Below are 14,145 nucleotides of genomic sequence, written 5' to 3'. Positions count from 1 at the left end.
ACAATTAGGGTAAGGTGGGGCAAGACGCGACATTTTTTGCTCGACGCCGCCAGTCTCAGAGGCGCGTTGCTCCATGTGCTTGAAACTTCACTCATAGGTGGCTCTGCATGTCCGCTTTATAACACGTGAGAATTGTCCGGATTGGTTTATGCGTTGAAGAGAAGAAGAAGAAAAAAAATCGGTTTCTTCTGCCTAGAATGTAAAGACCCGCGAAAAAGGCGCGATTTTCTGTAGTCCTTTTTCTTGTCATCTGTGCAGCAGCGTTTCGCAGGCTTATCTTGTCAATGGAAGTCTACATTCTATTTGTTTATTCCTTCATCTAGACATGTGCAAAATATGGGCACTCTTGGTTATCCGGTGTTGAATAGAAAAATTAATGCATTCGATGACATGCACGGGGCAAGAGGCGACAATTTAATGTAACTTAAATTTAATGCGATTTAAATTTAATGTAATTTAGAAACCGATAAGTTAACTGTTAGGTGTCTTTATGCTTGTTCCTCGGAGATTTCTTTTTTGCATATTGCCTAGGATTTTCTAGCAAATTTTCCTGTTTCCTAGGATATTTCCAGCAAAGCAGAAGCGCGCGCAAAAGCGAACGACCAGCGACACATCAGACTGGCGGTGCCTTGTTTGCAAAGGACGATGGAGCAGAAGTGACGGGTTCTGTGTGGTTTTATTATGCATCATGTGGGCGGTGGGCTCAAGGGGGTCCACGGGCTATACTTGGTCTGCTTAGATTGCAAAAACTAATTTTGTATAGTTGATTACCACGGCGTGTCTCACCTTGTCCCGAGGGTTGGGGCAAGATGAGACAAACTGCAGTTTTGAATTTCTTGTTCTGTGTCTATGTTAGAGCGGCTACGTCCGTTCTGCATTTACACGTTAGAAGCTTTAGACCTCTGAGAATGTGCCTACGGCTAGTTTTTGTTTAAAAAAACGAAAAATAAAAATTTCACATTCAATTGGAAATTTCTGTCTCATCTTGCCCCACCTTAGGCGAGCTGTTTGATTGGTGCGTTTCTGAAAACAGCGCTGATTTGCTACCGTGCACCGATTCATGTTCGCGCCGTTTATTTGTACACAGGTATCGTGAGGAAATCTCACAAAGGCGATGTCACGGAATCTTTCCGTTTAACTGATCACAACGATTCCAACACACAAAAACGATTCACAATCGAACGATTTCTTCGTTCTCCGTTGAGCGGAAAATGATGAAAAATGATTTCGCCCCTTTCCCCATCGAGTTGTGTACCCGAAGGATATGCGGCTTTGTGGCATGCCCACTTTGCATGAAAACGATCATACCAATCACTCCAATTTATTGTTGTTTTGCCCACACCAAGTACACGAACTGCTGATTGCAGCGCCGCCGCAAGCCGTGACGTCACGCGCGCAAATTGGTCCATACGATGCTTCTTCCGCGACATGGTATCCCATTTCTCCTGAAACTATATTCATGAGTGCTACAGAAACACAGTCATCCAAAACAGCGAAGTGGTTGTTGAATACTATGTTGAAGACGACGACTCAGCGCCTGCACGCCCACGCGATTGCTCACGCTTATTCTTTCTTCTCCTAAGCACCATCCAATAAACATCGTCACCTACTTGCTCTCCCTGTACTGTATTCCAAAGTGGTGCCGTGACCAGGATCCAGAACGCAACAAGTACTGACCGGGAAGACTACCGGGAGCTTGAGCGATGGACCGAACTCAGCTGAACAAAAAGCGCAAGATTCTGCGGAACCAGGTGACGACGATCCAGAACGATCTTGACCGACGAACGGCGGGTGAAGAACCTCAGGACATTACCGAATTGGCAGCACGCATCGACAGGCTACAAAGCCTCAACGCCTCTCTCAAAGAAGTCGATAGTCAGATTGAACCTCTTCTTACTGAAGATGAGTTTGACCAGGAGTTCACGAAGCAGCTGGATTATCAAAACAGGGTGGAAATGACCCTCTTCATGGCAAAGGCACACGTCGACGCCCGCAGACGTGCAGTGACCACCTCTGATATCCCTGCCATCGCACATCCACAGGGAGATGCCTCCCCTGCGCGTGTACACACCGTTCAAGCACCACAAACGCAAGCCGCTGTTCGCCTTCCCAAACTAGAAATAATGAAGTTCGACAGCAAACGATGTCACTGGCAGCAATTTTGGAGCCAATTCAATGTGACTATCCACACCAATGCCTCACTCCCTGAGAGTAGCAAGATGCAGTACCTAATGGCTGCACTACAAGGGGAAGCTGCGAAGGCCGTGGAAGGCCTACAGTTGACTCCTGGCACTTACGAATCTGCCGTCGAGATTCTCCGCAATCGTTGCGGCAACGATAATCTACTAATTCAAAAACACTTAAAAAGCCTGGCGGATATCGAACCCGTACGTGCGAGCCGACATCTCTACGGCTTACGGAGGCTATATGACACAGTCCAGGCTCACATTCGAGGACTGAACTGCCTTGGCACTACTACAGAGTCTTACTGCTGTATGCTGTACCCGATCTTGCTGAGATTTCTTCCGATGCATATGGCATTGCAATTTAACCGTGTACTTACCGAGAAAACGTCATCAACCGCTTCGTCATCAGCCTCTACAGGCACATCGTTTCACAACAACGTGTTGAAGTCATTACTGACCTTCCTAGGAAACGAAGTAAGGCACCGCGAAGAACTCACCCAGCGTACCTTTCAATCTCCTCCCGAACATGACCCCACAAAGACGACGCACGTTCGCAAATTTAAACCGGTGAATGGTCGTCCAGTGGTCACATTGCAAAACATGGTCAAGGCAGGCAAGGGAAATTAACGCTGCCTCTTTTGCAACATGACAAGTCATGCGATAGCAGATTGTACAAGCACAAAGTCTCTTGCCGAAAAGAAACACGTATTAGCAGAGCAACGCCGATGCTTCAGATGTTGCAAGCCGAATCACGCTGCAAGACATTGTAGAACCCGCCCGAAATGCCACAAATGTGCCGGTCACCACGCAACGACGATGTGCGACCCAGAATATAAGCCTCGGCCATCTGCCCCTGCTCCCGGAACGTCCGCGGCAGTCACTCTGAAGACCACAGTCAATCGCTCCCCCCAACGCATTCTACTTCAGACCGCCACAGCCTGGGCACACGCAATTAAGGAGGAAGTCTTCACGCGCCTAATCTTCGACGGCGGCAGTCAACGCACGTTCATCACTCGTCACTTGTCGCAAGCACTCAGATGTCAGATCGTTCGCACAGAGCACATCTCCATTGGGGCATTCGGAGTTCAACACAATCGTCCAGAAGTACTGGACGCAGTTGAGCTCAGTTTAAGGACTACGCATGGAAGAGGTGAACATCAAAAGATAACAGCCCCGGTGGTGGAACAGATATGCTCTCAAGTCTTGGACGTTCCACCTGATGTCATCAAAGAGCATATGCAGCAGTACAAGCTCGCAATAGCCGACTGTCGCGACGGTGCCCTACGTCAACAAATAGAGATTCTGATTTGTGCGGACCACTACTGGGAATTTGTTACCGGGCGCACTCTTCCGGTGTATCAAGGTGTACAAGCCGTCGAAACGACACTTGGCTGGACGCTGCAAGGACCATGCTCTCTACCGAACGTGGTGCGCACAGCAAGCTGTCACACGGTGACTGTGTTGCACGCAAGCAAACATCGCGAAGCGGTGAACGACATGATGGAGCGAATTTGGAACTTGGACAGCATCGGCATACGTTGCGATGAGACAGACGCAGCACAGCATCACTTTGTCCTCGATAACTTCAACACGTCCATTCAGTTGAAGAACGACAGGTATTCAGTTGCCTTGCCGTGGAAACCAGTTGTGTCAATGCAAGACAACAAGCACATTGCGGAGAAATGTCTTTCACAAGTCACGAGGCGTCTAACCAAGTCACAAGGGTTAATGGCGAGATACGACCCAGCCATACGTGAATATCTTGTCTCTGGAGTAGCAGAAAAGGTTACCCAGGAAATGGATCAGACCCAAAATACAGCACACATATACTACATGCCGCATCACGCAGTCATCAGGGAGGATTGAATAACTACAAAGTTGAGGATCGTCTTCGACGCATCCTCTCATGAAGCTGGCACCAGCTCGCTCAATGATAATCTGAACGCGGGCCCCAACCTAAATCCAGATATCATGCCACCACTTATGAACTTCCGCCTTTATCCAGTAGCCTTGATATCGGATGTACAGAAGGCATTCCTACAGATCGCCATACACGAGGATGACAGAGACGCGCTTAGGTTGCTGTGGTACAGCACCACACCGGTAGACGGCCAGCTACTACCTCACGTTGAAACGTGGCGCATGACTAGGGTGACTTTCGGCACGGCCCCTAGCACGTTCCTCCTGGCAGCCACGTTACAGCACCACATCCAGCTGCACGCCAGCGAGCATCCGAGACTAGCAAGGATACTTGAAAATTCCATTTACGTGGACGACGTCATTTTTGGTGCGGCGAACGAGGAGGAGGCAGTGGAGATGTACACTGAAACCTTACAGCTGTTTGGAAAGGCTTCCATGAAGCTCCAAAAATGGGGTTCGAACAGTTATGCGATGCGCGAGAAGTTTAAGTCAGAACCGGATGCTGTTTTGATTGGAAACACAACGAAAGTACTTGGCATTCCTTGGGACCAGGAGCAGGGCACGCTGTCTCTCTCACTTGACTTCCACCGCACATCAGGAGAGTACAACGGCATGACCACGAAACGACAGGTGCAGCGCTCTGTGGCACAAATATATGACCCATTGGGCTTCATCCTTCCGTACACCGTCACCGGAAAGATGCTCCTACAGAAAATCTGGAAGCACGGCTTGGAGTGGGATGCTCCGCTACCAGATGATCTTGCTCGTAAATGGGGCGCTTGGCACAACGAGCTCCAGGATCCCAAAGACATTGAAATACCACGTTGTTACTTACCGGACATGAGCACTGAGATCCAGCCACAGCTACACTTTTTCTCTGATGCCAGCCCCGGCGCGTACGGTACCGTTGTTTATCTACGTCTCGGCGGCTGCGCGGACGGATACAAAACACAACTGATCGCAGCAAAATCAAGAATAGCACCAGTGAAGGAGGTTACTCTAGCTCGTATGGAACTACTTGGTGCCCTGATGTCAGCTCGTCTCGCCAGCTACTTGCGGGACAATTTGAAGCTCACCACCTCCGATTTCTTTTGGACAGATTCAATGATTGCTTTGCAATGGCCACGAGGGAACGCAAACCGCTGGCCGCAGTTTGTGCGCAACAGGGTCACAGAAATTCAACAGAAGGTAGAGAAAGATCGATGGAGATACGTGGGAACAGAAGCAAATCCAGCCGACTTGTTGACGCGAGGAACAAGCCCCGAGAAATTGCTACAGTCGAAGCTGTGGTGGAAAGGACCATCATGGCTGGCGGAATCTGATGACAAATGGCCATCTCCTGAAGTCAATGAGATGACACGCACTCACGTTCATAAAGAGCAGGTTGTGCTCCAGACCATCGCACCATCGTGCTCGGATCCAGTGATGGATCTGGGACGATTCAGCAATGGCATTAACCCCCATCGTATAACAGCGTGGATAATTCGATTCACCAAGAACTCCAGAGCAATAGGTCGGATCAACGGTCCCTTAAGCGCTAGTGAGATTCAACAGGCCGAACGATACTGGGTAAGGCAAGAACAAGACTGTGCATTCGCGGACGAAATCAGCGCACTCGGAAGCAACAGGGCACTTAAGCGAACATCGAAGTTGAAAGATCTAAGGCCATTTATTGACGACGACGGCATCCTCAGACTTGGCGGACGAATGCGTGGTAGTCGACAAACATTTTCGGAACGTCATCCAATCATACTGCCAACTCACTTTTTAGTTTTACAGTCCCATCGACAAGTTTTCCACTGCGGAGTGCGTGACACTTTAGTGCAGCTACGCGAAAGGTTCGGGATACTCCGAGCACGCCAACAAGTCAAGCGAATACTACGAGGTTGTGTGACATGCAGAAGAAACGACGCAAGGCATCTGACACAACCTGATGGCCAACTTCCACCTGACAGAGTGACGATGAGTCCTCCCTTGGAGGTCACCGGCATCGATTTTGCGGGACCATTAATGTTGAAGCGAAGGAGGAACTACCACAAGGGCTACATTGTCCTCTTCACTTGTGCCGTCACAAGGGCGGTGCACCTAGAGCTGTGCGAGGACATGTCGGCGATCAAGTTCTTGCAAGCCTTCCGAAGGTTTACAGCTCGTAGGGGAATCTACCAAACCATCTACTCGGACAATGCCTTGACGTTCAAAAAGGTCGCAAGAGAAATTCGGGACATACAGAGGATCTTAACGGACCCACTGGTGCAGGACTATTCTTCACGTAACGGAATCCGCTGGAAATTCATACCGGAGCGCGCACCATGGTGGGGTGGCTTTTATGAAAGACTAATAAGATCCGTAAAATCAGCATTTAGGAAAACCCTGTCCAGGAACGTCGTAGACTTCATCGAAATGCAAACTCTGCTGGCTGAGGTGGAGGCGATGATGAACTCAAGACCTATAACCTTTGCTTACAACGAAAACTCCGAGCCGACACCACTCACTTCAGCAACCATGATAATGGGAAGACGTCTACTCGCACCACCATCGACGGAATCCACCACATCGCGGAACACAATCCATGACTCATCGTCCACGAAGATAAGGGAGATATGGAAAAGACAGCTGCACTACCTCAATGCAGTATGGAATAGGTGGCAGCAAGAATACCTCTCGGAACTGCGTTCTGCATACCACTCCAAAAGGACAAACGACTGCGACGTTCGAACCGGAGATGTAGTTCTCGTCAAAGAGCCCAACTGTCCCAGGCTTCAATGGAAAATGGCCCTCGTTGATAAAGTTTTCACAGGTTCAGATGGACGAGTTAGGGTATGTCTGATCAGGACTCCTGGTAGAACGACACTCAGGAGACCCGTCCAGCACCTCTACAAGCTCGAGTCACAAGAAAAATAGTCGAAATCTTGAAACAGTACGTCGTTCTCATCTGTGGGTGGCAGGCTGTTGGATACTATGTTGAAGACGACGACTCAGCGCCTGCACGCCCACGCGATTACTCACGCTTATTCTTTCTTCTCCTAAGCACCATCCAATAAACATCGTCACCTACTTGCTCTCCCTGTACTGTATTCCAAAGTGGTTTTCAAGAAATTTACAGAAATATGCCGGATACAAAACACGCCCTGATGCCCTGGGAGCCGCCGGGAGTCGGAAGCATTGGTAGGCAGGGAATGTTCGGTTCGGGTCACCAGTTGTGGTGTCAGGACCACAAAGAAGAGACAACTGACTCCAAGGAAGGTCGGGATGAGAATGAATGTTTAATTCCCGCGCTCTCGCGGTTGTCGAGCGGACGATACCGATGAAAATGAAGACGAGGATGAAGACGATGCGCTACATGCCGTACTAGCAGACGACGAAAGTTGCTGCTGGATTCACTCCCTCTCATGCAACGTCACGCGTGACATCGTTATGGGTTTTACGGTGGAAGGTCTCCCATTGGGCGACCGAAGAACGAAACAGTTGTTTGCCGTTGGAAGGTGTCATGCGCGACGTCGTAATGTCTGACAACGTTACAACAGCGATAGTGACGGGTCCCTGTCACTGAGCGGTGAAGATGAGTTACGGGAACGTCGACGATCCTTACGCTGCTGACCCTTTGCCACAACAACGATGGTCAGCCAGTGGAAGTTAGTGGATGATTCAGAACTGATCGACTTTGGGTAAGACTAAGTCAATAAATGCGCACTATTTTGCGTATACAGGGTGTCCCACCGAAAAGGGGGCTAAAGAAAAACGGAGTGCTCTACACAAATGGAACCAACTGTACGTGCTTGGCAGTTGTGTGGTCTATCAGAATTTTTTTTTTCATAGCCCCTTTTCAATTAATTAGCGGTATTAACCTTTTAATTATCGGTTTTAGCTCTCAGATGTCAATGAGGAAGTTGTAGTACGTACATGTCGAAAAAGACGCAACTGAAGTGGTTCGAGGTTGCTATGGCTTGTGGTTTCGTTTTTTCCCGGGTTTAAAAATTGGTTTCAGAAGCCGCGCGCCACAGAGCGCTCCCCACAATTCGGCGCCCGCGCGCGCGACGATTGCAGTGCACTCTGATAGGTGTGCCGTGAAACAGGTATCTTTCTCTTGTGTGACATGGCCCAAGGATGGTCTCCAAGCGCTAATCTCAAGGTCAATGTACGCCGGAGGGCGCTGAATCGTCGCGCGCGGGTGCCAGATTGTGGGCAGCGATCTGCGGTCAGCCCTGCATCTGAAACCAACTTTTAAACCCGAAAAAAAAAAAAAAGAAAAGAAACCACAAGTTATAGCGACCTTGAGCCACTTCAGTTGCGTCTTTTTCGCCATGTACTACAACTTCCTCATTGAAATCTGAGAGCTAAAACCGATAATTAAAAAGTTCGAAAAATAATTACCGATAGTTAATTGACAAGGGGCGATGAAAAAAATATTTTTGGATAGACCACACAACTGTCAAGCACGTACAGTTGGTTCCATTTGTGTAGAGCACTCCGTTTTTTCTTTAGTCCCTTTTTCGTTGGGACACCCTGTATATGTTCCGCCTGATCGTGACACCGCTTCTAAATTGTACAAACGTTGTAGGTCTGTAGCCACTGCTCGCCGGAGGAGGCTGGAGTACATATGCTGCGCATGCCTGTAGACAGGGTAGCGGCTGTTGTTCACGACACCGGTGTACGCTGCATCAAGCAACATGTGCTGTTCCCTGATTTTTGCACACGTCGGGAACTTTTAATCGTCAACGGCGTTCCGTATCGGTGATACAGCGGCAACTGGATCCGAACGGTAACAGGTGTGTTGCGATTCTGAATTTGCACTATTCTTTACAGCATGGCACGTTTACATTTATTGTAACGCAAGGAAACCAAACGCGGGATTGACATGCATCTGCATTACTTCAGACAGGTACATCAGATATGCAGCGTATGCATGCTTTACAAACTGGATCTGGGGATATCTTGGTCCAAGAAATAGGCGCCAGATATGCGCACAATCCGGAACCCGTTCCCGTCCGTCACGTACACATGGTGTTGTATTCCCCTGAAAGGAGTTGTAAGGTTTGTTTTTGTTGCGCAGCTTTTTATTTGCATATAAAAATGTGTGTTTCATGGTATGTTATACAAAATTTCAGGGCTTGGGCACTTGGTCATAAGTATTCCATTCCAGCAAGCGGCAAGAGGTTGTCAACGTGATAAGCGAAGGCATTCCATTCATGTCATTGCACCTGGAGCAAATGACAAAATCAAGGATAAATGATCTACGTCAACGTCTTCAATTACCCCTGGCCTATGGCAAAACAGACCTTTTCAGGATTATCCCACCTGTCTGCATCCAAGAACATGCCTCTGCATAGAATAAGCCCCTATCATCATTGATGATTATGATATTTTTATTTATTTATTTATGTGCATTCCTTAAGGGCCTCACAAGTGCGTTACGTTTCTTCAACGTTTCTTAACGTAAGACAGGAGCCGCTGGGTCAGCTAACAATATATCGTCATCCAACTGTTTTTCAGCCTTGTCGGACACTGTGCTGCAGCTGGCAGGCAGAACACGAGGGATGTGCATGACAAATATGCAAGATGGAACACGTTAGTTTGTCATGCACCTTATGTTTGCTCATATCACACCAGTGTGTTCATGAGCCCATACTGGCTCACATTCAGTGTCAAGGGTTGCACACTAACATGTCCAACACGTTGAAATGTTTAAAAAATGTCAAATGTATCAAAAATACCTAGACGTGCATGGCAAATTTGTAAGATGGAACAGAAGTTTGCAACTTGTTGACATATCGTCTGCCTTATTTTTGCTCATGTCACACCGGTGTGTCCATGAGCCCATGCAGGCTCAGATTTTGATTCGCTGTCAGCAGTTGCAAGCTAACATGTCCAGCACGTTGATTATGAAGGTTGTGGAAGTTGAGTGTTTATGCATCTTTTATTGTCCCTTATTGTAATGTGGTCGACAGCACTGACCAATTGTGTTAAAATGGGGTGGTTGGTATCGGGTAGTCATAATGATGTTCAAGCAGCAAGCTCAGAGCAACCTGTCATCCTGTCCTGTCAACAAGGTCGTCTTGTCTTTTGCTGCTTGAACATCATTATAATCACAACACTGATTTGTGGATATAATTAACATATTTATATTATGCAACAATTTTTTCACATCCGAGCAATGTACAGGGAAAAATTAAACAGAGCCGTGAAGCCTGCGAAGTTGCTATATTTGTGACTATGTATGTGACTGTGTATTGCTATAATAGGTGTTGATTCTGGCACAGGAAGGAGTGCCACTCTCTTCAGTTAGTGTGAGCTTCTGAAAGTGAACAAAACAATATTATTGCGCATAGTTTGGCTGCTCCGGTAGGGATAATACCTTGGAGAGGCTATATGCAAAGCAAATTGATGTAGTCTGCTGGGTCAATCACTTCCTTCTCGCAATGCTATCGCGGTACGCGGGACTACCATTTCGTGCGGTGCCGACCATTTCTGTACACATCACTTTTGGTGTCTTGTTAACAAGGTAATACCTACCTTTCAACGTTGCGTATCCAGTTCTTTGGACATCGTTGCCGCTAGCAGTTGACCGCGTGAAGACCGACAGCTTTTAGTTTGAGCTGCGTTCGGCGCCGTCCCATATTGTGCTCGCAGAACGTCTCTTACCTCATATGCATCGTGAACGAAACGTGCAGAACACACGCGTGTGACAATCAGACCTTGTGTTGAAGATGCTTCGAGTATGTGACTCCCAGCAGCTGCTTTTCTATATCCACCTTCGTCACATTGTCGTCGACAACAGGGTTGTTACACCCGGGTTACGTTTGCACCACTTCCACACGGAATATTCTTTTTATTTATTTATTTATTATTATTATTCCAAAACCCAAGGGACCACAAAGGGTCATTACATGGGTAAACGATAAAGAAAAAACTAACAACAGCCTTTGCACACTATTAGTTTAAAAGGAGAACAAACAAGAATTATAACAATAATAACAATAGTAATTCAATGCAATAACGATGGTACACTGGCCACAGTAGACCTAGGGAAGGAGGTCTATGTGACAATAGAGTTATTAATGAAACAAATGGGAAAGTAAATGCCTGCGAAAGGTTAGGGGATCTGCGATGTCAACAATGTTCTGTGGGAGTGAGTTCCACTCGGTTTCGGCGAGCGGTATGAAAGAGTGTCTGAGGGACTCGGTGCGAGAGATAGTACGTGATACTTTCAGACTGTGATCGGTGCGATGAGAAATATACCGGGCCCGAATGATGTATAGCTGACTCAGGGATGTAGTGTAGAAGAATTTGTGGAATAAGCAGATCCGAAGGTACTTCCTCCTTAATGTCAAAGAGGGAAGACCTAGATTAAGTTTCATTAAGGACACACTTGATTGAATGGAATAGTCCGATAGGATGTAGCGGACGCACCGGTTCTGGACTGACTCAACAAGTGTTTCCAAATATGACTGATGGGGATCCCATATCGAGGCTGCATACTCCAACTGAGGTCGAACCAGAGTGTTATATGCAATTATTTTAACATTTGAGGGCGCTTGTCTTATGTTGCGTCGAAGGAAAGCAAGTGAGCAATTGGCCCTCTTACAGATGGCTAAGATATGGTCCTTCCATGGTTTTAAATGCTCAAAATACCGAACGGTACGAGACAAGTTCGTAAATAAGCGTGAACTGACTTTATTAGGTCGAGCCATCCACGTAAACTCCCGCTTGTTCTCGAAATGAAGATGCGAGACGTATTGACACTGTTGTTAGGCCACATTTTACAATACGCGTCTGTCGTTTGACCACATACAGCAAATTTATTGCCGTCGCCGTGATCCTCGGGTACCTTTTCGAAAAAGATGAAAAGGCAGCAAAAGTGCGCGAGAGCAGACGATTTCTTCATCCAATAACGGGTCTGCCACCATATCGTCGTAGGGGATATCGCTGTTTCCAACACAAATCGCGATATGCTGGCGCTGTTTTTATCAACTTAATTCGTTTCTTTAATAACCGTGACGATTCTGGACGAGCGAATACACAGTATTACGTTTTCAGCAATGAGGAATCGAATGGTAGGCTTTGTAGATGGGCCAGGGTGTACGAGACCGCCTCTTTAACGCGTGGTCGGCATCACACCTTTGGAAGTGGTCAACAGTACGAGCCCTCACGTACAAAACTGCGCATTTTACTGCGAGATTATCGGATAAAAATAATTACCGGGATCGAAAAACGTCCAAAACGGCGCACAGAAAGAGCAAACGCGTTATTTACAAACGGTTTGGCTGCCGACCACGGGCGCGGCCATCTGTATAAGGTCACGTGTATGGTGACGTTTGCTGTGACGTGTGACCATGACCTTTCCAGAATGCATTGCGTTCGTCCAGCACGCTTTCGTCTATGGCACCACTGTGGTGGGTACATACGCTGGTCGCACCTGTGCGACCTAGGTTTCCATTTTTTTCGTTCTACTTCTATTCTATTTGATAAGCTCGGAGGTAAACAGGACCCCCTCGGAATTTGAGAAGCAGAAAATGTCTTTGTTTTGCTCGTCAAATTTTTTTACTGTCGCTAGGCGTGTAAAGATTTCAAAAATTACAGAAACAAGTGTAATATTTATTTCACAGTTGCTTGCATACCCGCTGTCAGGGGCACATTGAGCGCCGGTCGCATGAAGGATGTCTTGAGGAGACCAACGAAACTCTTTGAATGAAAGTCGGCGAATTCCTGTGTTCTTACGTTGGGTCTGTGCGTGCGTACGAAAGGGATAGAGAGAGAGAAAACTCTTTGCTCTTTGTATTGTCTTTCTTCTCCATAAGCACATTTTGATGGTCACTTTGGACTACATTGATGCTCATGTGATCCTGCGGCTGTTTTGAACACTTCATAATTCCAACATCTGTTTTCCAGTCAAGCTGGCACGGATCCTCCTCAAAGCGGGTTCTTTTCACTTTGCATTTACATCACCTCTGTTCTAGGTGAGCTATCACATCCTCTATATTGGTGCTTCAATAGGATCATTTTGGGGCATGGTTATGCACACCGGGTTGACACAATGTTCTGATTTTGTAGTCACCCTCAAGCGGTCGCAAAATCACCAACTTGTGCTGGCCCCACGTCACGGGAACGTCATCTTGAGGTCATGTGACCTTGTTTATGTTCTGCTTTCGCGCTGGCCGACATTCCCTTGATTAGATGGACGTATTTTGCTGGTGTAAGCTGAACAGTGCTTCTTACTAGACGGAGTCGTTTATTCCTTCAAACTCCACATCGGCTTAGTGAGCCAGCGTCGTTATCACATCGATGTGAATGACGAGCAGTACGACCTGCTTACCTACAAGCATACTGGATAAAAAATTTTAGTATAGATCGAAAGACGTTGCAAAACGACGCACAGAAACGGCAGTCGCTTGGTTTACAAACGGAATGACCGCTGTCACCGGCGCCGCCATTTTGATATGGTCACGGGTATGGCGACGTTTGCGCTGACGTCATGCCAGGACCTGTCCAGAATGCATTGCGCTCTCCCGGTATGCATTAAGCGGTATGCAGGTGCTAGCTATGCGGTATGCGGTAGGGCACCCCTGTGGTTAGGATAGCTACCATAAGTGTACCGTGCACCCGCGGTAGCCAAAACAATTAAAATGGCGGTACTGCAAAGAGCAGTTCAGATGCTGCTCCCGAGACACTGAAGCGGCTGTTGTTGCAGAACAGCGAGAACATCTCACTACAATCCCCCAGCTTCACTGTTGTACGTCATGTCGCCGTCTGGGGAGCGGCGTCTGAATTGCTCATATAGCAACACCGCCATGTGGATTGTTTTGCCTATACCTGTACATTGTCGTACACGTATTTCGCATTACAACTCTGTACTGCGGTGCTCAATCATTTTGAAACTTGCCAGGATTGAATCGCCTTCAGAGCTTTATACGTAGACAGCACAATACTCCACATCCATTCAGTAATTGCTGAGCTCGGCATGCCGGTATAGGCTACATGAGCAAGTCGCTACCTTCTGTATTCCACCAAATTTCTTGCACCGTGGTCAGAGCTAAGTCAGTCT

The 14,145-nt window shown here is 47.5% G+C and overlaps 1 protein-coding gene across 1 annotated transcript in view; it reads left to right on the top strand.

Moving 5' to 3' along the window:
• LOC135400822 (DNA damage-regulated autophagy modulator protein 1-like) overlaps positions 1-14,145 on the top strand; it is a 42,479-nt gene that overhangs the window by 19,975 nt on the left and 8,359 nt on the right. Inside the window, exon 2 of the mRNA XM_064632754.1 lies at positions 12,993-13,060. Coding sequence (XP_064488824.1) covers positions 12,993-13,060 — 68 coding nt within the window. The remainder of the gene's footprint in view (positions 1-12,992; positions 13,061-14,145) is intronic.

The sequence above is a fragment of the Ornithodoros turicata genome, chromosome 1 (genome assembly GCF_037126465.1).
Source record: "Ornithodoros turicata isolate Travis chromosome 1, ASM3712646v1, whole genome shotgun sequence".
NCBI lineage: Eukaryota > Metazoa > Arthropoda > Arachnida > Ixodida > Argasidae > Ornithodoros > Ornithodoros turicata.
This window is presented reverse-complemented; position numbering and strand designations above follow the sequence as displayed.